Raw genomic sequence first — 22,739 nt, 5'->3', positions numbered from 1 at the left:
ATTCCACATCCACTGCCAAACACTGATGGAAAATACAGTATTCGTGGGATGCAAACCCTTGTACATATTTCCTATGGCATTGGACCCCAAAGGGCTGACTATGGACTTCACTATGTGTGGATTTGGGTATGGGGACTGGGGGCTGGTCCTGGAATCAATCTCCTGTGTATACCTAGGGACGATTATATTTGATTTTTACAATTTGGGAAATTAAAATGCGTGGATTATATTTCCAATAAAAGAAGCAAACTGATTTTAAGATAATATAATGTGTTTGATGATCTATATAGCTCAATTGAAATTATAATCTAGTACATTTTTACATGTAATTGTGTGTAAACTGCCACAATATTAATGATAACCAATGGTATTCAGTAGGCTCTTCTCATGTGACAAAACAAAATGGGAGAGAATAGGGATAATTATAGCTAGCTTAATGTTACAGATGTGCACAGAATGAATACAGGTTATTTTGCATGCAATCTCAGTTTTTCTTGACCTTATTAGGTAATAATCATCTATCTTGTGGTCATAAAGATATTTTCCTATATTTTGTCATAAAAGTTTTAGAATTTTACTTTTCATATGCAGGCTTTTAATGTACCTAAACTTTATTTTTGTGTATTGCATCAAAAGAACCTAGTTTCATTCATTTATCTTGGATAACCAGTTGTCCCCATGTTTAATGAGTAGTGTATTTTTCCCCACTGACTTGTAATGCCACGTTTGTGTGTATCCAGTTTCTCTGTGTGTGTGGTCCTATTTCTGTGCCTTCTATTTGATGCCTTACCTTGTTTATCAGTCTCTGCACTGATTTCACATAGTATTAATCATTCTAGCTCTAAAATAATGTTGGATATCTGATAGGGAAATACCTTCCCATGTAATTTTGTCTTCAGAGTTGTCTCAACTATTCTTGTCCCTTTGTCCCTTCACATGAATTTAGAATTAATTATTTGACCAAAAAAATTCTGTTGGCTTCTTGATTGATCTGATTACATTTTAGTTAAAGATTAATTTTTGAGAAACTGTCATATTTGTGATGTTGAATCTTCCATTCAATAACATTTATTCACATTGTCTTTACCTTTCCCCTGGTAATGTTTTGCCATTATCTTCATAAAACTCCTACACAGCTTTGCTAGATTACTTTTTATAACTTAGAGATTTCATTGTTATTGAATGAGATTTTTTTCCTATTACTTTTCTAATGATTACTATTGAGATTTAAAGAGGATATTGATTTTGGTATGTGGATCTTATATTCATCAATCTGACTTTATTCTCTTATTCTAATAATTGGCATATTCTCTTGGATTTCCTGTAAAGATAATTATTTCATTTGAAAATAAAAACAATTAGATCTCTTGCTATATAAGTATTGTATCTCTTCTTTCTTTTTTGGTCTTACTGCATTGGCCAGGACCTTCACTACAATGTTGAATAGTCATGGTGTTATTTGGTATCATTGACTTGTTCATGACCATACGTTCTTTTTATTGAGAAGAGTTTATTTTGTATTGTGTAATAGAACCATGTATGATTTAATAGAATGTAAATGTAGTACAGCATTTTTATTTTATTTATTCTTCTAATAAGCACAGATTATAGCAATTTAGGAAGTACAAATTTCAAAAGCTTAAAAATCACCCAGAGAGGATCACTGTTTGCATTTGGATATGTGGTAGAATCACAAATTAGGTTTTAAAGTCAGTCTAAAAATGGCAAAATTACTCTTTAAAATCCATTAAATCACTCACAAGTTAAAATATACATATATGGATCTGTGTCATCTTCCCTATACAGATACAGTAATATATATTGTAAGATAAAATGGAAAAGATTATATACGAAAACACAATTCTCTAGCCTTTTTATTATACCTCTACAGTTGGTGAAAAACAGATTATATATTGATCTCATATAGCATGCCAAGCATACAGTTGGATTCAGAACGTTAAGTCTATGTGGATTAACTCCAGTATTTACGTGATTTTTATCTTACTACCTTGAGAAGCTATGCTTGTGTGATGCAACTCTGTCGTGTAAAATGTACTGTATTTTGTGTAACTATATTTTATAAATACCTATTATTGTGTATTTACTTAATAGGATTATTATTTAGCCCCATAAGTGACATTTCACAATGTCCTGTATAATACAAAAACAGCAGTTGGAGAAATATAATAACAAGGGAGAGGACTGGGATTCTCAAATCCAAAGAAAATATATTATTCCAGGTCCTTTCAGGAAGTAGACATTCAGTGTCAACTAAACAGAGTAGAATAACAGATTCATACATGTCAGGTACATGTAGAAATTTAGCAAAAGATTTACGAACATGAACCCAAGCAGAGAAAATTGTTAAAAATAACAGACATGTGATATGTAATATTCACCAGATAAAATCACTGGTTGTGTTAGCCACACTTTCAAAATTCTATTGTCTTAGAAACTCCTTCCCTCCCCTTCTTCCCATAGTTAACAGAGTTTGAATTACATTTCAATTTTTTACATACCACAGAGTTTGAAATAGAATTCTAAAGAGTGAAGGAGCAATCGTGGACTTTCTGAAAGCCTTTTTCATTATGGCTAAGGTATTTAAGCAGACTTACTCAAACTTTGTTCCACAAAACGTATGTTGGACTCATGGCCTTTCCCACTGTAGTTCCATCTCTCTATGTCTTCAACAGCTTGTTAGCAGAGTATCCTTATATAGAAGTGTGAGTTTATTACTGATATTTTCTATAAATTTTCATTATCATAGGTATTCTGTTGTTTGGCAGTTTTAAACCTACCATTATAATAAGAAGAGAGAATTTCATCTCATAGCATGTGAAGCTTAAATCTTAAATTGGGTCACTTGGGGTGACCCAAGGCCAACAGTGACCTGAAAAGGAAAAAAGATTTCAGTTTTTTATACTAGAATGCCTAATTGTGTTATATCTGTTCTTTCTTTCAGCCCAAGTTTTAGTTAATTGTCTAAATGTTCTGTACTCTTCTTAACAAAGGATTTAATAGCTGATTTTATATACCTTCCTGGTTTAATCTTACTCTTTTAGTATACACTTCCATTGATAGGGTAAATGTTCCTTTTTAAGGTGTGCAATTCTGTTAACTCAGCATGTTGTCAAACTTTTCTCAAGATGGTAAGATTGAATCTTAAATTTGGTGAGTTCTTTGGTTTGTTTGTTTTTGTTTTGTTTTGTTTTGTTTTTTTGAGATGGAGTCTCCCTCTGTCCCCCAGGCTGGAGTGCAATGGCGTGATCTTGGCTGACCGCAACCTCCACCTCCCAGGTTCAAGCAATTATCCTGCCTCAGCCTCCCGAGTAGTTGGGATTACAGGCACCCACCACCACACCCATCTAATTCTTGTATTTTTAGTAGAGGTGGAGTTTCACCATGTTGGTCAGGCTGGTGTTGGAACTCCTGACCTCAAGCAATCCACCCACCTCAGCCTCCCAAAGTGCTGGGATTACAGGCGTGAGCCACCACGCCCAGCCGATTAATTCTTATGTCTCGTAGTTATTAAAGTACATGGATTTCTTACCTTTTATGAGCTAATGAATATTTCATAGAAACCCTGGAGGAGGAGGTTGCGGTGAGCCAAGATCTAACCACTGCATTCCAGCCTGGGCAACAGAGCGAGACTCCATCTCTAAATAAATAAATAATCTAATAGATTCTTTTGAATATAGGTAAATTAAAACATGACAAAATATTTTCTACTCACCTATTTGACAGAAACTTTTCAACAGTCACAGTGTTATATTCCGTTAGGTTTCCCTTTCCATTGGCCTTCCTCTACAAAAGATGCTCACTTCCTTTTTTCATTCAGGTAACATGTACTATAACTCCCACTGAGTCACATATCCTAGACACTGATTGGGGATAAATGGATTGCATTTGCCCAGAGATAAAGTGAACTTTATTGTAAATATCAATTAATTGCCTTTGACTATTTCTTGTTGTCAGTAGCATGTGTTGCAAAACACTTCAATAATATTTAGTATTTCAAAGTGAAAGTTTTCTATCAGCTTAGCTAAGCATTCTGCACTTACCATAGCAGCATGGGTTTCAGAGCATCATTGTTTTTAATGTTTCATGTTTAGAGGATTCCTAATGGCCTTATTTGTGTTTCTTCTTAATTTGTTTTTCTTCTCCATGTAAAACTGGCTTTCCCAAGGTTTACATAGTAAGTCAGACATATCCCCACATTGAAGCTCTTTTCGTTTGAATCTAGGCTGATAATGAAATTGGGGAATTAAGGAAGAAAGTTAAAGACAATCTAGAAGAGGAGAACTCACTGAATATAGAAATGACTAAAATGGACATGAGCTCTAAGGGCAGCCAAGAAGAAAATCAGACTTTAAGTTAAATGATCCATCAGCTACCTCTGTTAATGAGAAATAAGACAGTTGCTCACAGCACATTAACAACCTAGAATAACCCAGACCTCGTCAAGTGGTAGTGCATTGAGTAACACCACCAATGTTATAGCCTTTGAAGATAAATTAAAACCAGCCTCAAAAAAGTACATACTAGATATACAAATATTGGGGTATTCAGAGAAGCAACATTTAATATGTACATTTTACACATTATGTCACTTAAACATTTACCATGGGTTTTTTAAATATGTTGAAATGTTCTGCAGTTAACTTTTGTATTAACTGCTTTGTTGAGATACAATTCACACACCATACAATTCACCCATTTACTGTGTACAATTTAGTGGCTTTTATAAGTGTATTCAGGGTGGGCGCAGTGGCTCACGCCTATAATCCCAGCACTTTGGGAGGCTGAGGCAGGCAGATCACTTGAGGTCAGGAGTTGGAGACCAGCCTGGCCAACATAGTGAAACCCCGTCTCTACTAAAAATGCAAAATTTAGCTAGGCGTGGTGGCTACTCAGAAGGCTAAGGCAGGAGAATCGCTTGAACCTGGGAGGCAGAGGTTGCAGTGAACCAAGATCTCACCACTGTACTCCAGCCTGGGCGACAGAGCTGGACTTCACTCAGGAAAAAAAAAAAAAAAGTATTCATATTGTTGTGCATCCATCATCACAAGCAATTTTAGAACATTTTATTACCCTAAAAAGAAGTCCCACTCACCTTAGCTGTTACTCTCCAATTCCCCTATGACTTCGTCCACTGCCACCAGGACTAGGAAACCACTGATCTCTGTCTCTATAGCTTTCTGTCTCTATAACTGGACCTGTTCTGAACATTTTATATATGCAGTTGTACAATATGTGGTACTTTATGACTGGTTTCTTTGAGTTGTTATAATGTTTTCAAGATTTTTCAATGTGGTAGTGTGTAGCAGTATTCCTTTCTTTCTGTTGTCAATTAACAGACCATTATATGGATATACTACATTTCATTATTCGTCCTTCAGTTGATGGACACATGGGTTTTTTGCACTTTTTGGCTATTACAAATACTGCTGTGAACATTCATATGCAAGTTTTTATGTAGACATGTTTTCATTTTTCTTGAGATATACCTAGGAGTAGAATATTCATTAGAGGTGGAACTCTGGGTGGGGGGGGTGTTTTTGTTTGTTTGTTTGTTTGTTTGTCTGTTTTTGAGATGGAGTCTCGCTCTGTCTCCCAGGCTGGAGTGCAGTGGTGTGATCTCAGCTCACTGCAAACTCTGCTTCCGGGTTCACGCCATTCTCCTGCCTCAGCCTCCGGAGTAGCTGGGAATACAGGCGCCCGCCACCACGCCTGGCTTATTTTTTGTATTTTTAGTAGAGACGTGGTTTCACCATGTTAGCCAGGATGGTCTCTATCTCCTGACCTCGTGATCCGCCTGTAATCTGCCAGCGTTGGCCTCCCAAAGTGCTGGGATTACAGGCGTGAGCCACCGCCCTGGCCAGAACTCTGTTTTTAACTGAGGAACCACCAGACTGTATTTCAAAGCAGGTTTGCCATTTTACATTCCCATCTAAATTAAACAAGTATTCTCTTTTTTCTATATCCTCACCAACATGTATTACCTGTCTTTTTTATTTTAGCCATCCGAGTGGGTGTGAAGTGTTATTTAATTGTGGTTTTGATTTGCAGTTGTCTGATGGCTAATGATGTTGAGCTTTCTTCATGTACTTGTTGGCCATTTGTATCTCTTCCTTGGAAAACTATTCAGATTCTTTGCTTTTTTAATAATTGGGTTATTTGTCTTTTTGCTATTGAGTTGTAAAATTTCTTTAATATATTCTAGATAGAAGTCCCTTATTAAATATATGATTTCAAAACTTTTCTCCCTTTCTGGGGGTTGTCATCTTACTTTCTTGATAGTATTCGAAGCACAAACTTGGTGGTGATGTCAAGTTTATTTTTGTTGTTGTTGTTATTTGTGCTTTTATCAAGAGAGTTTCATGTACTTTTAATAGCTAAATTGGGGTTTAATTGACAGAGTAAATTACAGAGTAAATTACTGCTGAGAATTTTACTGGGATTACAATGAAACTTTTATCTTAAAAGTTGTAAGTTGTTACGTTTTGTTATACAAATACATCTATAAAAATATCACCATAATCAAGATAATGAACATACCCATCACTCACAAAAGTTTCCTCTTAACCCTGTGTAATCAACACTTTCCCCACCCCACAGGAAACTGCTGATCTGCTTTCGGTCACTGTAGATTAGATTGCATTTTCTAAATTTTATATTAATGCAATCACACAATAGCTGTTCCTTTATGTCTGGATTTTCTTACGCAGCATAATAATACGGAGATTTATCAGTGTTTTTACATATATCTTTAGTTCTTTGCTTATTATTCCTGAGGAATATTCCATTGTATAGATGCATCACAGTTTGCTTATATCCATTTACATGTTGATGAGCAATTAGATCTGTATCAAGTCTGACTGCTACAAATAGTCAGCTGTGAACATTCATGTGCAAGTTATTGTCTGAACATATGCTTTCCTTTGTAAATACCAAGGAATGGAGTAGCTATGTCTTTTGAAAGATGCATGTTTAACTTTTTAAGAAAATGCCAAACATGCCAGTTTCTCCACATTTTCTCCAAAATTGTATGGTTGGTCTTTTTAATTTTATCTGTTCTGTTTGTAGTAGATCTCTTTATAGTTTTAATTTTAGTTTCTTTAATAAATTGAGATATTTGTTTTCTTATGATTGAATGTTGAAAGTTTTTTATTTATTCTGGATACAAGTCCTTTATTATTGGATATGTTATTTGCAAATATTTTCTCGCAGATATCTAGCTTATCTTTTCATTCTCTGAACAATGTCTTTCAAAGGGCAGAAGTACCTAGTTTTGTGGAAGTACCGTATTTTAATTTTTTATAGTTATGGTTTTAGTTTCATAACTAAGAAATCATTACCTAACACAATGTTTTGCCCTAGAAATTGAAGAGTTCTGAATTTTACATTTAGGTCTGTGATCCATTATATCCGAGTTCCTTTTTTGTAAATTGTTCCAGCACCGTTTATTGAAAATACTTTTATTTTACATTCAATTGCTTTTGATCCATGATGAAAATCAGTTGACAATATATGTTTGGGTATATTTCTTCATTCTCTTTTCTGTTCCCACGATCTATTGTCCATCTTTGTGGCAGTACCACACTTGATTACTATTGTTTAAAATGAGTAGTCAGTTCAGATAGTATATGCTCTCCTTCTTTTCCAGAGTTATTTTGGCTGTTCTAGTTTCTTTGTGTTTCCTATGAATTTTAGGGTCAATTTGTCAGTTTCTGCAAAATAAAAATAAAAAGTCTGCTGAGAATTTTACTGGGATTACAATGAAACGATAGGTCAATTTGGGGATAAATGACATCTTAACAATATTGCATCCTCTGACTATGAATGTAGTGCATATATAGCTCTTTTATTTTAGATGTTTAATTGTTTAACAGTGTTTCTGGTTTTCTTTGTACAGGTCTTTCTTTGTACAGGTCTTACCCATCTTTTGTCAGATTTATACCTAAGTAGTTTATATTTTTGATGCTATTATCCCTGGTACTTTATATTTTTTTTTTAATTTTTGTTTTTTTGTTTTTTTGTTTTTAATAGAGACAAGGTCTTTCTAGGTTGCCCAGGCTGGTCTCAAACTCCTGGGCTCCTTAAGCAATCCTCTTGTCTTGGCCTCCCAAAGTGCTAGAATTACAGGTGAGACCCACTGCACCTGGCCAGTATTTTTTATTTCAGTTTTCATTGTTCTTGACTATTGTATTTGTATTTCCCACCTAGCCAAACTTACTAGTTCTAGTAATTTTTTTGTAGATTTCATATGATTTTTCTAAGTACGTGGCCATATAACTTGCAAATAAAGACAGTTTTACCTCTTTCTTTCCAATCCAGATGTCTTTTGTTTTTCTTTCCTTTTACAGTGGCTAGAACCTGTATATACATTGCTGAGTGGTGAGAGCAGGCATTCTTGCCTTGTAAGAACAGGGACCTTAGGAGGACAGCATTCAGTCTTCCACTGTGATGTTCACTGTAGGTCTTCTGTAGATGCCCTTTACAGTGTTGAGAATTTTTCTTCTATTCCTAGTTTGCTGAGAGTTTAGAACCGAAATGGGTTTTGGATTTTGTCAGATCCTTTTTTGCCTTTTATTTAGATGATTGTATTATTTTCCTTTTTTCGTTTGTTAAACTAATGAATTACACTAATTTATTTTTTAATATTAAAGCAACTTTGCATTCCTGCAATAAATTCAACTTGGTCATGATTTTAGTATTTCTAATATTCCTACAGTGTTCACTGAAACACGCTCGTATCAGAAATATGTCCTCTTTATGTGATTGGCTGGTAATCACAGAGCAGAGACATGGTTCAAAAAATGCACACATTTCAATGATCACTGAACTGTATCAAGATATGATATGACTCAAGATACAGTCAAATCAAGATATGACTGTATTATTGAATTTGATTGACTAGAATTTTGTTTTAAAATGTTGCTTCTATCCTCACGAAGAATATTGGTCTGTAGTTTTCTTATGATGTCTTTCATTTGGGTGTTTAATGCTGGTTTCATAGGATGAGTTGGGAACTATGTCTTTCTCATCTATTTTTTTAAAAGTTTGTGTAGTACGTGTAGTATTTCTTCTCTCAATATTTGGTAGAATTCATCAGTGAAGCCGTTTCAGTCTGGAGTTTTCTTTTTTGGAGACTGTTACACTGCAATTTCAATTTATCTATTCTTGAGTAAGCTTTGGTATTTTGTGACTTCCAGGGAATTCGTCCATTTAATCTAACTCATCAATTGTATTGGCACAAAGTTTTTTATAACATTCCCTTATCCTTTTGAAATCACTAAAATTTGTAGTGATGTTAACTGTCTCATTTCTGATATTGGTACTTTTTACAAAATTTTCTTCTTTTTATTTTTTTAATGGCCATTCTGACTGAAGGCTTATCAATTTTATTGTTTTTTGCAAGAAACCAACTTTTGTTTTCATTGATTTTTCTCTATTTCTTTCCTGTTTTCTATTTCATTGATATTCTCCGTTACTATTTACTTTTTTCTCCTTAATTTACATGTTATTTGCTCTTCTATTTTTGGTTTTTAAGAAAGTAACTGAGGTCATTTGAGACTTTTCTTCTTGTCTACTATAGGTATTTAATGATATAAATAACCCTTTAAATACTACTATAGTGACATACAACAAATCTTGATGGCTTCATTTTTATGCAGCTCAGAGTACTTTTGAATTTTTCTTTGTACTCACGGTTTATTTAGTAGTGTTTTATTTTTAATTTAAAACTATTTGGAAATTTTTGAAATAACTGTTATTGCTTTCCCATTTAATTCCATTATGATCAGAGAAAATACTTGGTGTGACTTAAATTATTTTATATTTATTGAGGCTTGTTTCAGGATCCAGAATATGCTCTATCTTGATAAATATTTGATGTTACTTCAGAAGATTATATATTCTGGTGTTGCTGGTTGTGGTCAATAAATGTCAATCAGGTGAAATTGGTTATTATTGTTTGAGTCTTCTTTATCCTCGTTGATTTTATGTCTTTTTAGTTTATCAATTATTAAAAGAGACATGACTGTCTTTGTTCTGGTGGTATTCTTTGTTCTGAAGTCCACCTTCTCTCTTATTGTCACTCCAGCTTTCTTTTTATTTGCCTTAACTTGCTATATCTTTTTTTAACCTATGTAATAGTTTTGTTGAGATATAATCACTTGCCATACAATTCACCCATTTAAAGTATACAGTTCAATGGTTTTTAGAATATGCATAGAGTTGTATAACCATCACCTTCAAGTTTAGAACATTTTCATTTACCCCAAATGAAACCCTTACCCATTAGCAGTCATTCCCCCTTTCCTCCAGTTCTCTCAGCCCCAGCTAACTACTCGTCTGTTTTCCATCACTATAGATTTTCCGATTCTGAACATTCCATGTAAGTGGAATATATGTTGTCCTTTGTGACTGGCTTCTTTCACTTAGCATATTTTTAAGGTTCAGCCATGTCTTTGTATAATAGATTCCTTTTTTGGCTAAATAGAATTTTATTATATAAATATACCACATTTTGTTTATCCATTCATCAGTTGATAGATATTTGGATAGTTTCTACCTTTTGGCCCCTAAAAATAATACTACTATGAACATTTTTCCCTATAAGTTTTTGTGTAGCCATGTTTGCATTTTCCTTGGAATATATCTAGGAATAAAATCCTGGGTCAAATTTTAACTCTATGTTTAATCTTTTGAGTAACTGCTAGACTGTTTTTCAAAGCTGCTGTACCATTTTACATGTCTCCCAACAAAGTATGAGCTTCCAATTACTCCACATTCTCTTGAACACTAGTTATTATCTATCTTTTTCTAAAAATTATAGCTGTCCGGCCGGGCGCGGTGGCGCATGCCTGTAATCCTAGTTCTTTGGGAGGTCAAGGTGGGCAGATCACTTGAAGTCAGGAGTTCGAGACCAGCCTGGCCAACATGGTGAAACCCCGTCTCTACTAAAAATACAAAAATTAGCTGGGCATGGTGGCAGGTGCCTGTAATTACAGCTACTCCAGAGGCTGAGGCAGGAGAGTGACTTGAACCCGTGAGGCAGAGGTTGCAGTGAGCCGAGATCGCACCACTATACTCCAGCCTGGGCAATAGAGTGAGGCTCCGTCACAAAAAACAACAACAAACAAACAAAAAAATTATACCTGTTGTACTGGATATGAAGTGTTGTCTCACTGTGATTTTGATTTAGAGTTCTCTGATGGCTAATTTTGTTGAACATCTTTTCATGTGCATATTGGCCATTCGTATATCTTCCTTGAAAAAATGTCTGTTCAGATACTTAGTGCATTTTTTAAATTAGGTTGTCTTTTATTATTAAATTGTGAGAGTTTCTTGTATATTCCAGATACAAGTCTTTGTCAGATATAATTTGCAAAAATGTTCTCCCATTTTGTGGGTTGTCTTTTTGCCTTCGTTGGGGTGATCTATCTTTTATTATTGCTTTTGCATCTTACCTATTTGTATCTTTATATTGAAGGTAGTTTTTTTGTAGGTAATATATAGTTGAGTCTTCATTTTTTAATCCAATCTCACAACATACAGCTTGTAGTTTGTGTGTTTAGACTCTTTATCTTTCGTGTCAGTACTGATATGGTTAAAATATACTTTCTTGTTTTTGTCCTCTTTCTGTTTTCATTTAAATTAGTTGAGTATTTTTATGATTCTATTTTATCTTTTTTGTTGACTTATTCATTATAAATCTTATTTTAGTGAATACTGTAGGGTTTATACATCTTTAAATTATCCTAGTCTATCTTCAAACAGTAGTATAGTACTTCACGTGTAGTTTCAGAACCTTATGATAGTATATTTCTATTTCTCCCCTTCGGTTTTAGTGCTGTTTTTATCACACATTTTACATCTACTACCTTATTAACACCATACTATGTTGGTTTTTGTTTAGACAGTTGATTCTCCTTAAATAAATGTAAGTAATAAGAAAAAAACTTTTCTGTTTGCCTACATGTTTGCCATTTTCAGTGTTCCTTGTTTTGTGTACATCTAGAGTGTCATCTGGTGTCATTTTCCATCAGCCTGATAGACTTCCTTTAACATTTCTTATAGTACTATAAAGAAAAATATAGACATAAATGACTACATAAATATTAAAAACCTTTTAGTGAAGGGTACCATAAACAAAATTTAAAAAAAATAAAAGGCTGGGAAGAAGTATTTATAACATATCAGGTAATAATAACAGCAGTAGATAATAATAATAATAATAATAATCACAGTTATTAAATGTAGACTGTGCTATACCAGGCACTATACTGAACACTTTATGATGTATTTTCTCATTCAATCCTTACAACAGCCATTTGAAGGTATTGTACTATTATGACTCCCATCTTACAAACAAGGATATGAGACTAACAGATAAGTGGCTAAAGTCTCTAACAATAAGAGTTCTAAAAATCAGTGAGAACATAATTTTAATTGGCAGTTCTTTGGAAAAACGTGAATGGCTTATAAACATAAATGTAATACTTAACTGCTGTCATCATCAGAAGAATGAAGTCATTTTTAAGCTCTTCAACTGTCAAGACCAAGAAGCAATGGTACTAATACTGGCAAGATATGAAAAGACACTCATACATTATTGGAAATATAAATTGGTATAGCTTTTCAGAGGACCATTTAGCTTTAACTGTTGACATTTAAAATATCCATGTCCTTTGACCAGATGACTGTCATCTGGAATTTCTTGTACAAGTTCCCAAAGAAAAACTTTCTTTCTCTCTCTCTCTCTCTCTCTCTCTCTCTGTGTGTGTGTGTGTGTGTGTGTAATCCAGTACAGTTGGCGATAACCTGACCATCAATAGCCTAGTGTTAAAATGAATGATGGCTTAGCCATATAATGGAATAACCATTAGAAAAACATGAGACTGTGGAGACACAGGCAATTTGATAGGCTACTAATGGGAGACTTAAATTGGTACACCTTCTTGTAGGGTACCCTTCAATATAGGGATCAAAAGTCCTCAATCAGACTATATCCCTTTCCCCCTTGTGTATGCTATATAATGTGGTGGAAAGAAAAATATTATAGAAAAATATATGTATCAGAACCCAATTAGGTTTTTTTTTTTAAGGATATATGTATTTACATATTTATATGTGCCTAGAAGAAGGCTTAGAAAGATGAACACCAAATTATCAACATTGATTATTCCTGGAAAGGAAAGTTTGACTTTTTAAATCTCCCTATTGAATGTTATGATAGCTGTTATAATAATTTGAATAAAAAAAATTTAAGATATATTAGTTATAATTGCCAAGAACATCCAGAGAAATTGACTAAAAAGAAGCAAGAGTCTTTGTCCCCAAGGATTTCTAAACCAAATGGATTAAGGTTTTCCCCCCCTTGGCTTACATCAAATTTTGTTTTTAAAGGCAAGATGCTGGGTTCTACTTGTAGAGCTTAGTAGAATTTTAAAGAACTGAACTGTTACGAACCTCATGTTTCACAATACAGGACCAAAGTAGCTAGTGAGTTCTAAGACATTTATAATCTTTTCAAACTGATATCAGAAATTAAGAGTGACATTTTATTTATTCATTTATTTACGTATTTATTTGTTCATTCATTCATTCAGGTAAAGTAGTGAGTAGAGTATGTTAATATCCAAGAAAGTAAAATAGCCACTTCTGCAGCAGCTCATTAACGACTGGTAACACATAGAGGTCAGTGTTCTAGAGTTTTTTTAAAAAGTATTGATACAGTTGAAGACCCCTCCACTAGAGATAAGATGGAGCACTGTATCCGTATTACCAATGACAGTCACCCTAGAAATGCAGACAGCCATATCACCCTCTCTCATGGGGTAGATCCGTCATACTTATGAAGACCAACTGCATTGTCACTGGAGACTTGGATCCAGCCATCCTCCTGCACGTGGTAGAGGTTAGCAGCACCTCCTGAGTAGGCATCTATGCAGGTGGCTTAATAGATGGCTTGGTAGCTCGCTTCATGGGCCAGATCATAGACCGGCTCCATTTCCAGGTTATAGGAATAGCCCTGATTCATAACCCCATAAGCATACACAGAGCCAGAACCTACAGAGAAGGTGGCCCCCGAGATCTGATTCCCTTCAGTGTCCGTGTAGCAGAGGCCAGAGCCTCTCCTATCCCAGCCACAGATCATGTTGCCCATGGATAGCCCCCTGCCTTTGTACTGGTGCAATATGTTGGCAAGCAGCTGGAAGGCAGCTGCTACAGAGATGCATTCCTTATTTCAAAGCTCATACATTTGACGTTGCTGAGCCAACAGCCATTCTCAGAAGCTACAATTTGCTGTGCCCCTAGCCATGATGGCTTCAGGTAGGGGTTGATCTGTGCCACCTTCTTTACCATCTGGAGGCAATGTAAGCACCCACTGTGGTCCTATAGTCTGCTGCAACTATGACTCCATGCCAGAACTTGAAGACCAGGGTGGTGATTCCATGAAGCATTTTGATTCCCTGCTCATCTGAGACTCCCCAGCTGGGCATGGCCAGGATCAGCCCATCACTGGGACTCCCTGGACCCAGATCCAGCAGATCTGCATAAACTTTGAGTCCAGAAAACCTGCACTGGTTCACAAGTAGCAGCCTCTCCAACAAGCTGACCAGCACCATGTCTAGTGTGGGCAAAAGAAGGAATAACATTTTAAATTGCATGACTGCAAAAGGGTTTTTGTTGTAGGTTGTTGTATATTTGAAATTGTGGCCAGACTTATAATAATGAGATATGTGCAGTAGTTTTGCAAAGGGAAGTAAGGATGCATGCTCACTCAAATGCTGACCATATGATGCATTGATTATAGAATGTTGTAGAAAGTCTGCTTTTATCACATGTTCTCATGTTTTAATACAATCTAATAACAGAGTGTGCTGCCTCTCTGTGAAATATCTAGAAAATTTCTTTAGCTAAAAGGGTAGGATAGGTAAGTTACCAGGAAAAATTTTTATAAATTAGAATTTTAAAATTCACTGTTAGGAGACAAAGAAGAACTCATTTATTCTTTCTAGTGGATGAATACTGTTCTATAATAGGCCATGAACAAAGTCACCTGAGAGTTTTCCAAGTAAACATTATGGTCTGAAAGATTTTTTTCATTTGTTAAAGAATCGTTCTGGTAAACTATTTGTTTTGGAATTTTTCATCTGGAAAAATAGTTCGAAGCCAATCATGTATTTATCAGACATCGTCCAAGTTGAATATTTGGAACATTGGTTTTTATTCTGTGTTAAACACTTATAAATTTTGCTTTCTTATAATCAAACTCACCCAAAGCCATAGTAATATTTTTATATGAACAAAAGAAATCTCTATTTACAGATTTATTGAAAATAATTATTAGAGGGCAGACATGGTGTCTCACACCTATTATCCCAGCACTTTGGGAAGCCAAGGCAGGAAGATCACGAGACTAGCCTGGGCAACATGGCAAAACCCCGTCTCTACAAAAAATACAAAAATTGGCCGGGCACGGTGGCTCAAGCCTGTAATCCCAGCACTTTGGGAGGCCGAGACGGGCAGATCACGAGGTCAGGAGATCAAGACCATCCTGGCTAACACAGTGAAACCCCGTCTCTACTAAAAAATACAAAAAAAAACTAGCCAGGTGAGGTGGCGGGCGCCTGTAGTCCCAGCTACTCAGGAGGCTGAGGCAGGAGAATGGCGTGAACCCAGGAGGCGGAGCTTGCAGTGAGCTGAGATCCAGCCACTGCACTCCAGCCTGGGTGACAGAGCGAGACTCCGTCTCAAAAAAAAAAAAAAAATACAAAAATTAACTGGGCATGATGGCACGCAGCTGTAGTCCAACTACTCTGGAGGCTAAGGTGGCAGGATCACTTGAGCCCAGGAGGCAGAGAGGTTGCAGTGAGCCGAGATTGCACCACTGCACTCCAGCCCGTGTGACAGAGTGAGATTGTCTCAAGAAAAATAAAATGAAAAATAATCATTATTAGAAAAAATTAAACAATAATAAAATTTAAGCCCTATCATCTGTTATTTTCTATATGCATAGAGAAAAGTGAAAGAATATACATATTTGGGGAAAACACCTATAAATAGGAGCTATTACATAAAATCACACTTTACAAAGTTACTTCTGTATCTAAAGAAAATATTTTTACATGGCATTGTATTGCACTCTATAGTAAAAATTAAGATAATATAAACACTTTCATTGAGTACTAACTGGATGCCAGGAGTTGTTCTAAGTAACTTTCCTTGCAGTGTTTCATTTCATCTTAACAACCTATGCTGTAAGTACTCTTACTACACAGCTTACAAATGAGGATCTGAGTCTTAGAGGTTAAATAACTCACTCAAGGCCACAGAGCTGCCAAATAACAGAGCCAGGATTTGAATCTAGGTAATCTAGCTCCAGAATCTAAGCTCATAAATACTATGCCTCTAGAGTAGGATTCAAGAGGGAAGACTTCATGGCTATGCAACATGTGATGCTTACTTTATCTGAGAGATGCTTGGCAATATCTGCCCTACCGCCTATGAGAGCTGCTGAAATTTTGTTGTTATAGATTCATTGCTTTGAGTTTATGAGACTTTCTAGTTAAAATGCAGATATTCATTGAAAAGTAATACACATCTAAACAGATAATGACAGTGTCCAGGAACTCAGGGTCGATGACTATAGAGTAGTAAATGAGGAAGAAGGGATAGACTTGGAAACTCCATAGAAAAGGAAAGAAGCCAGCAATCAATTCACCTACATAATCAGAGTATTTTTGCCAAAGGTTGAAAAGGGATAGCCAACAATTTTTTAATGACAGTACTGTAAACAAAAAATGTGGAGATTTTTTCATATAATTTCAGTGTGTACCATTTACCATCTCCTTTGAATCTAGGAAATACTACAGAGCCGATGCTATAGAGTGTTGATGCTTATATTAATAAAATGCCTTTCCTTTGGCACACAGCAACCAGCAGGCCTTTTTACTGGAGAACGTCCCTTGTAATAATGCAAGCTGTGAAGAGGCGCGTCGAATGTTCAAAGTCTACTGGGAGCTGACAGACCTAAATCAAATTAAGGATGCCATGGTTGCCACCTTCTTTGACATTTACGAAGATGTGAGTTCAGACCTGCTCTGTGTGTTTGAAGTTTAAATGCCATTCACCTTGTCACACTTAAGCTTCATTCCATTTGACCAGAAAATGTGGACAACATAACAAAAGCAAATGAGTTAATTAAGGAAAGCACCTTTTAATGTTAAATGGCAGATGAAACAAATCTATTGACAACATTGGCTGATCAGTACAGTCAAATATGAAAAACTCTCTTATCTCATTTTGTGCATATTTGGATTAAACCACTAAAGCATCATGCTCTAAGACTGACAAATCTGAATGTTCAACAGTAGAAAAAATTACAGCCAACAGATAACAGACCCTTGAATCTGCACAAAATCATAGAAGAATGAGTTTAGTGCTGACTTTTATCTTTGTGAACCAGAGTAGCGTCTATTTCCACAGATTCTTGTGACTCTGACTTTGGTTGCCAGGTGACCTTGTGAAAGGCTTTCAAGGTTCTGGTTTTCCCCTTTCTAAAGTGAAATGCCAGTTTACCACTCTGAAAAATAATAAATTCTGAAAAAAGCAATGTTAAATTCCAGAATTAATGTATCACAGTGTATCCTAGTAAGATAATTTATTTTTAAAAGTTAAATGCCCAATAGGACATTTATGTCCCCATTTACCCCATTTTTGATTTTATTTTGTTTTGTTTTTTATAAGAGGCTTATTCTCAATTATATGAATTATTCAGGTCCTTGTTTTCCCCTGTTTCTCCTGCAATCAGATCTTGTGTTATTTCACTTTTCATTAGCAGATTCCAACCATAAAAGTAATTGACAGAAATATCACGAGGGGACAAAGCAAGAGAATTGACTACAAATCCATTTTTAATTTCTGTACATCAAAAACATAATGAATACAATTTAAAATTGTTTTAAATCTGGGAAATAAATTTTATATGAAAGAGTCAAATAGTTAATATTCATAATTTAAAAGGGCTTATACAAACTGATATCATCAAAAATACTCTGCAAAAATAGAACATAGTTTACTACAAAAACCCAAGTTGCTGACATGTTTAAAAATATGATAAATGATCAACTTCATGAATCAGAGGAATATCAGTTTAAATGAGCATACATTTTTTCCCTTGGGCAAAATTGGCAAAGCTTCCTTGTTTTTGAAAGCAAATGGTAAAATGCTGTGGTGGCAAGGGGAGATAAAAAGGTACTCCCCCCGATGGTTGGAAAGGGTCTGGCAAGTCCACATCATGGGCCTTTGAAACTTCATGCAAATTTGACTGGAAGGAAACATACCAAAATGCTAATAATTATCTCCAGAGACTAAAATTACAGATGTTTTTTATTTTCTTTATATTTTACTATTGAAATTTGTGTGCATATACTACATATTTTAATAGCGATTTTATTTTAAACATGAGGATGAATAAATAAGACTACATTTACTTTATAAACAATGTGACATGCATTTTAATGGTCATTTTTTTTAGTTGGTCTAATAGTTTGTTCTTACCATTTTTGCTTTTTTTTTTTCCCCCTCCAGGGAATCTTGGACATTGTAGTGCTAAGTAAAGGATATACAAAGAATGATTTTGCCATCCATACACTAAAAAATAACTTTGAAGCAGATGCTTATTTTGTTAAAGTTATTGGTGAGTAAAGTACTAACATTTAATTTTGTTCTCTTTCTCTTCCCCTGTCTCCACCTATTCCAGACATCAAGGACATGCTCCGATGTACAACCCTCTAGATCAGATCAACCGGTACAACACCACTATCTATATACATAGATCCCATTCAGATTTCACCAGCTGTCCCAACAATATTTTTTCTTTCTGGCCCAGGATTCTGTCCAGAAATATCTATTGCATTTAATTGTCCCATCTTTTCAGACTTCTTCAATCTGTACCAGTTCCTCACTCTTTTCCTATTTTTCATGTCCCTATCAGTTTTAAAGAATCCAGGCTTTGCATTCTGTGAGATAGCACTGTTTCCTCATTACCCAACTTAGGTCATGAATTATTTGCAGAAATTCCACTGCAAGGAGTTGCAGAATTGATGCTGTGCATTTCTCAGTGCATCATGTCAGGAAGCACATGATGTTGACCTGTCCTACCACCATGACCTTAACCTTGCTCACCTGGTCATGTTGATGATCACCAAGTTTCTCTACCCTAAACTCACTGTTTTCCCCTTTGTAATTCATTAGTGTTTTGGGGGGCAATATTCAGATATTACATTAATAGTATTTTCTTTATGAAACTTTTGCCCAGCACCCTTAGAGTACATTGACAACTGCCTGAATCAACCTTCTACATTTGTCAAATAGTGATTCTGTATTTCCATCAATTGACATTCTACTGTTCATCTTGTACCCTCCTTGTCCCAAGCCTGGAATCAGACATTTCTCCAAGAAATCAGACCTTTCTCTCTTTTAGTAGAGAACAGTATTTCAAAACCACATTCTGAAATGGTTGCCCAGTGTGCTCGTTGCTACTGGGTTGTCATTTCTTCCAGGTTCTCTCAGTGGACACAGCTAGGAGAATACAGGTATGGATTCACACATGCACACACAAATGTACACATTTGTAACTATGTTTACATCTATTTATATTTGTATATGCTAACTATATATAACCATTAATTCGTTGCAATAATTTCATTTTTAATCCAAATGGAGCACTTCAGGGTTCCTTCTAATCTTGTCTATTTTTGTAGATATCTTTTCCAGCAGTGAGAAATGTGACTTCAGTTTTCCTCATTGTGTTACTTATTTGTTCATTGTAACCAATTCCCACCCATGCTAGTAGTATCCTCCACCTGAAGCCCATGTTTGTCATAAAGACCCTGTACATGTTTTGTTAAGTGCATGCCTAAGGGTTTTATTTTCTTTAAGATGACTGTAGAGGATATTGTGTTTTTAAGTTTTGCTTCCACATATTTTAGTATATAGAAACGAAATTTATTTTTGTGTGTTGATCTTGTACACAGTGACCTTGCTCAACTCACTAACTGGTTCTAGGAGGGTTTTTTGAAGATTCCTTGGGATTTTCTACATAGACAACTTTGTCTTCTTCAAAGAGAGATAATTTTCTTTCTAATCCCTGTGACTTTTATTTTTCTTGTGCTGGCTATAATTTTCATTTACTATATAGAATAAGTGGTGAGAGTGGACATACTTTTGTTTCCAGTCTTAAGGGGAAAACATTTTGTCTTTCACCATTAAGTGTTATATTAACTATAGAGTTTTTTGGTAGATGCTCTATTGTATCATATTAAAGAGGTTCTCCCTATTCCTAGTTTGCTGAGAGTTCTGTGCTGAACTGGTGTTTGAGAGGTGACTGTTTTTGCATTACTATTGTGATGCAAGAGAGCCATATTGATTTGTTTGTCAGAAAAATGGCACATGTACTTTGTAGAAATATTTATTACAGTTTTGAAATAAGCATAATTAGCTGAACACAGAAAAGCAACAGAATAATGTATTAGTGTTGAGATTTATTTTGAGAGATGAAACTGATATAACATGCATCCTTCCTTTCTAAACAGCAGATTCAGTCTTAATTGAACTAAGAGTTTCACCCATCTTCATTATTGCTGCAGCCACAAAATACTGACACATGAGTCTAATCATTTCTATACTTTTTATTATCAATTTCCTCTCTTTTGCCATTTTCAAGAAAGTTTTATTTGGCTATTTTAAAGCTAAAAAAATTAAATACGCTGTTTATTTGGTATGCTGTTAATTTTGGAGTTTGAAGTACATTTTCTTATCTCTGTCCTTTTTCAACTGGACACCTCTAGATAAGAAGGCAAGAAATTCTTGAAACTTTTGCTAACACTAATTGTGTATGTAATTAGAATAACCCAGTTTGGTTAGTTGAAACAAAGAGATATTGGAGTAAGAGTTTGGAATTTGATTCCTTAGGGATAAACTACTAAATCCAATATAGTCATTTGACTGAGGCAGATTTTGGTTCCCAGGGGAACCAAACAGAAGTCACATAATTTCTAGGATGAAAACATCTCAAAAAAAATCAGTCCTCCCAGCACTTTGGGAGGCTGAGGCAGGCGGATCACTTGAAGTCAGGAGTTGAAGACCAGACCAGCCAACATGGTGAAATCACTGTCTCCACAAAAAATATGAAATTTAGTTGGGCGTGGTGACACGTGACTGTAGTCCTAGCTACTTAGGAATCTGAGGCTATAGCCTTGGAGGCGGAGGTTGCAGTAAAAAGATCGCAACACTGCACTCCAGCCTGGGATATAGAACAAGGCTCTGTCTCAAAACAAAAAAAAAAAAAAAAAGGACCAGGCGCGGTGGCTCACGCCTGTAATCCCAGCACTTTGGGAGGCTGAGGTGGGCAGATCACGAGGTCAGGAGATCGAGACCATCCTGGCTAATGTGGTGAAACCCCATCTCTACTGAAAAAAAAAAAATACAAAATTAGCTGGGCATGGTGGCAGGCTCCTGTAGTCCCAGCCACTCGGGAGGCTGAGGCAGGAGAATGGTGTGAACCCAGAAGGCGGAACTTGCAGTGAGCCAAGATGGTGCAACTGCACTCCAGCCTGGGCGACAGAGCGAGACTCTGTCTCAAAAAAAAAAAAAAAAAAAAAAAAAGCTAAAATCACTTATTTTACCTTTGCTCATGAGCATCATCCTTTTTGGTGAAAAGCAGCACACTTTTAGTCTTCATTTATTTTAATATCACATTTAATCTCTCCTTCCTCCATCCATTTCAGAATACTTGGCAAGCACTCTGAAATCTAGGCTTATTTATTTGTGTCATTCACATTAGCATCTCTCTTACTCCTAGTATACTGTAATGATCTAAGTAACTTAAGAGCATCATCTGTCTTATTTGTCTTTGATTGCTGGGTGCCTAACACAGGGTCTGGTACATAGGAGGCATTCAGGAAATTTATGTCAAATAAATGTCCAGCTATATTTTGAGTCATGGATTGCCTATCTTGATTAACAATGTTCCCTTCTTTTCTAGTACCTAAGCGACACTTGATGCCTCTGACTCATCTGTGTCTCTAAAAAGCATTCTATCAAAACTGGTGAAACTCCAATTCAAAGTCAGATTTCTACCTTGACCTGTTTGCTGATTATTAGGGACACAACTAGTCAGTCATTCATTTCTTGAAAAGATTGAAATGCCTTTCCTGGTTTAACTTCTCAAGTCTACCCATCTTTTGCAGATTCTCTGTGACTAGAAACTCTAATGTACATAATTTTTCAGGCTTACACGAAAAATGCACAGAAAGAGTAACACACGATGAGTAACAGTGAGTTTTTCCTCTCATTATTTTAATGGGATCATGTAAAACTAACCGTTTTGCTCCAACCTAGAATAAGTGTGATTTGCTTCAAAAATATGCATAAAATTTAAATTAATAATTCTCTTTCAAAATATTTTCTTTCTGTTTAATGAGATAACTGTGGGATTTTTCCTTCTTTCATTTGAATTTTGCCAGTGTACTTCAGTAAACTTTTTTGAGACAGAGTCTCGCTCTGTTGCGCAGGCTGGAGTGCAGTGGCGCAATCTCGGCTCACTGCACCCTCTGCCTCCCAGGTTGAAGCGATTCTCATGCCTCAGCTTCCCCAGTAGCTGGGATTACAGACATGTCTTGCTAATTTTTTGTATTTTTAGTAGAGATGAGGTTTTGCCGTGA

At 35.5% G+C, this 22,739-nt stretch overlaps 1 protein-coding gene and 1 pseudogene across 3 annotated transcripts in view; one reads left to right on the top strand and one right to left on the bottom strand.

Annotated features, from left to right (window-relative positions):
* ITFG1 (integrin alpha FG-GAP repeat containing 1) overlaps positions 1-22,739 on the top strand; it is a 293,341-nt gene that overhangs the window by 182,669 nt on the left and 87,933 nt on the right. For both annotated transcript variants that reach the window (XM_077987196.1, XM_001114075.5), the window contains 2 exons: positions 16,947-17,097; positions 18,604-18,712. In XM_077987196.1, coding sequence (XP_077843322.1) covers positions 16,947-17,097; positions 18,604-18,712 — 260 coding nt within the window. The remainder of the gene's footprint in view (positions 1-16,946; positions 17,098-18,603; positions 18,713-22,739) is intronic.
* Positions 13,838-15,785, bottom strand: LOC106995001 (proteasome subunit beta type-5 pseudogene; annotated as a pseudogene). Its single transcript, XR_013412402.1, has one exon. The product of XR_013412402.1 is annotated as a proteasome subunit beta type-5 pseudogene (transcript).

Source organism: Macaca mulatta, chromosome 20, assembly GCF_049350105.2.
Source record: "Macaca mulatta isolate MMU2019108-1 chromosome 20, T2T-MMU8v2.0, whole genome shotgun sequence".
Lineage (NCBI taxonomy): Eukaryota > Metazoa > Chordata > Mammalia > Primates > Cercopithecidae > Macaca > Macaca mulatta.
Note: the sequence above shows the minus strand (reverse complement) of the source record. Positions and strands in the feature narration are given on the sequence as shown.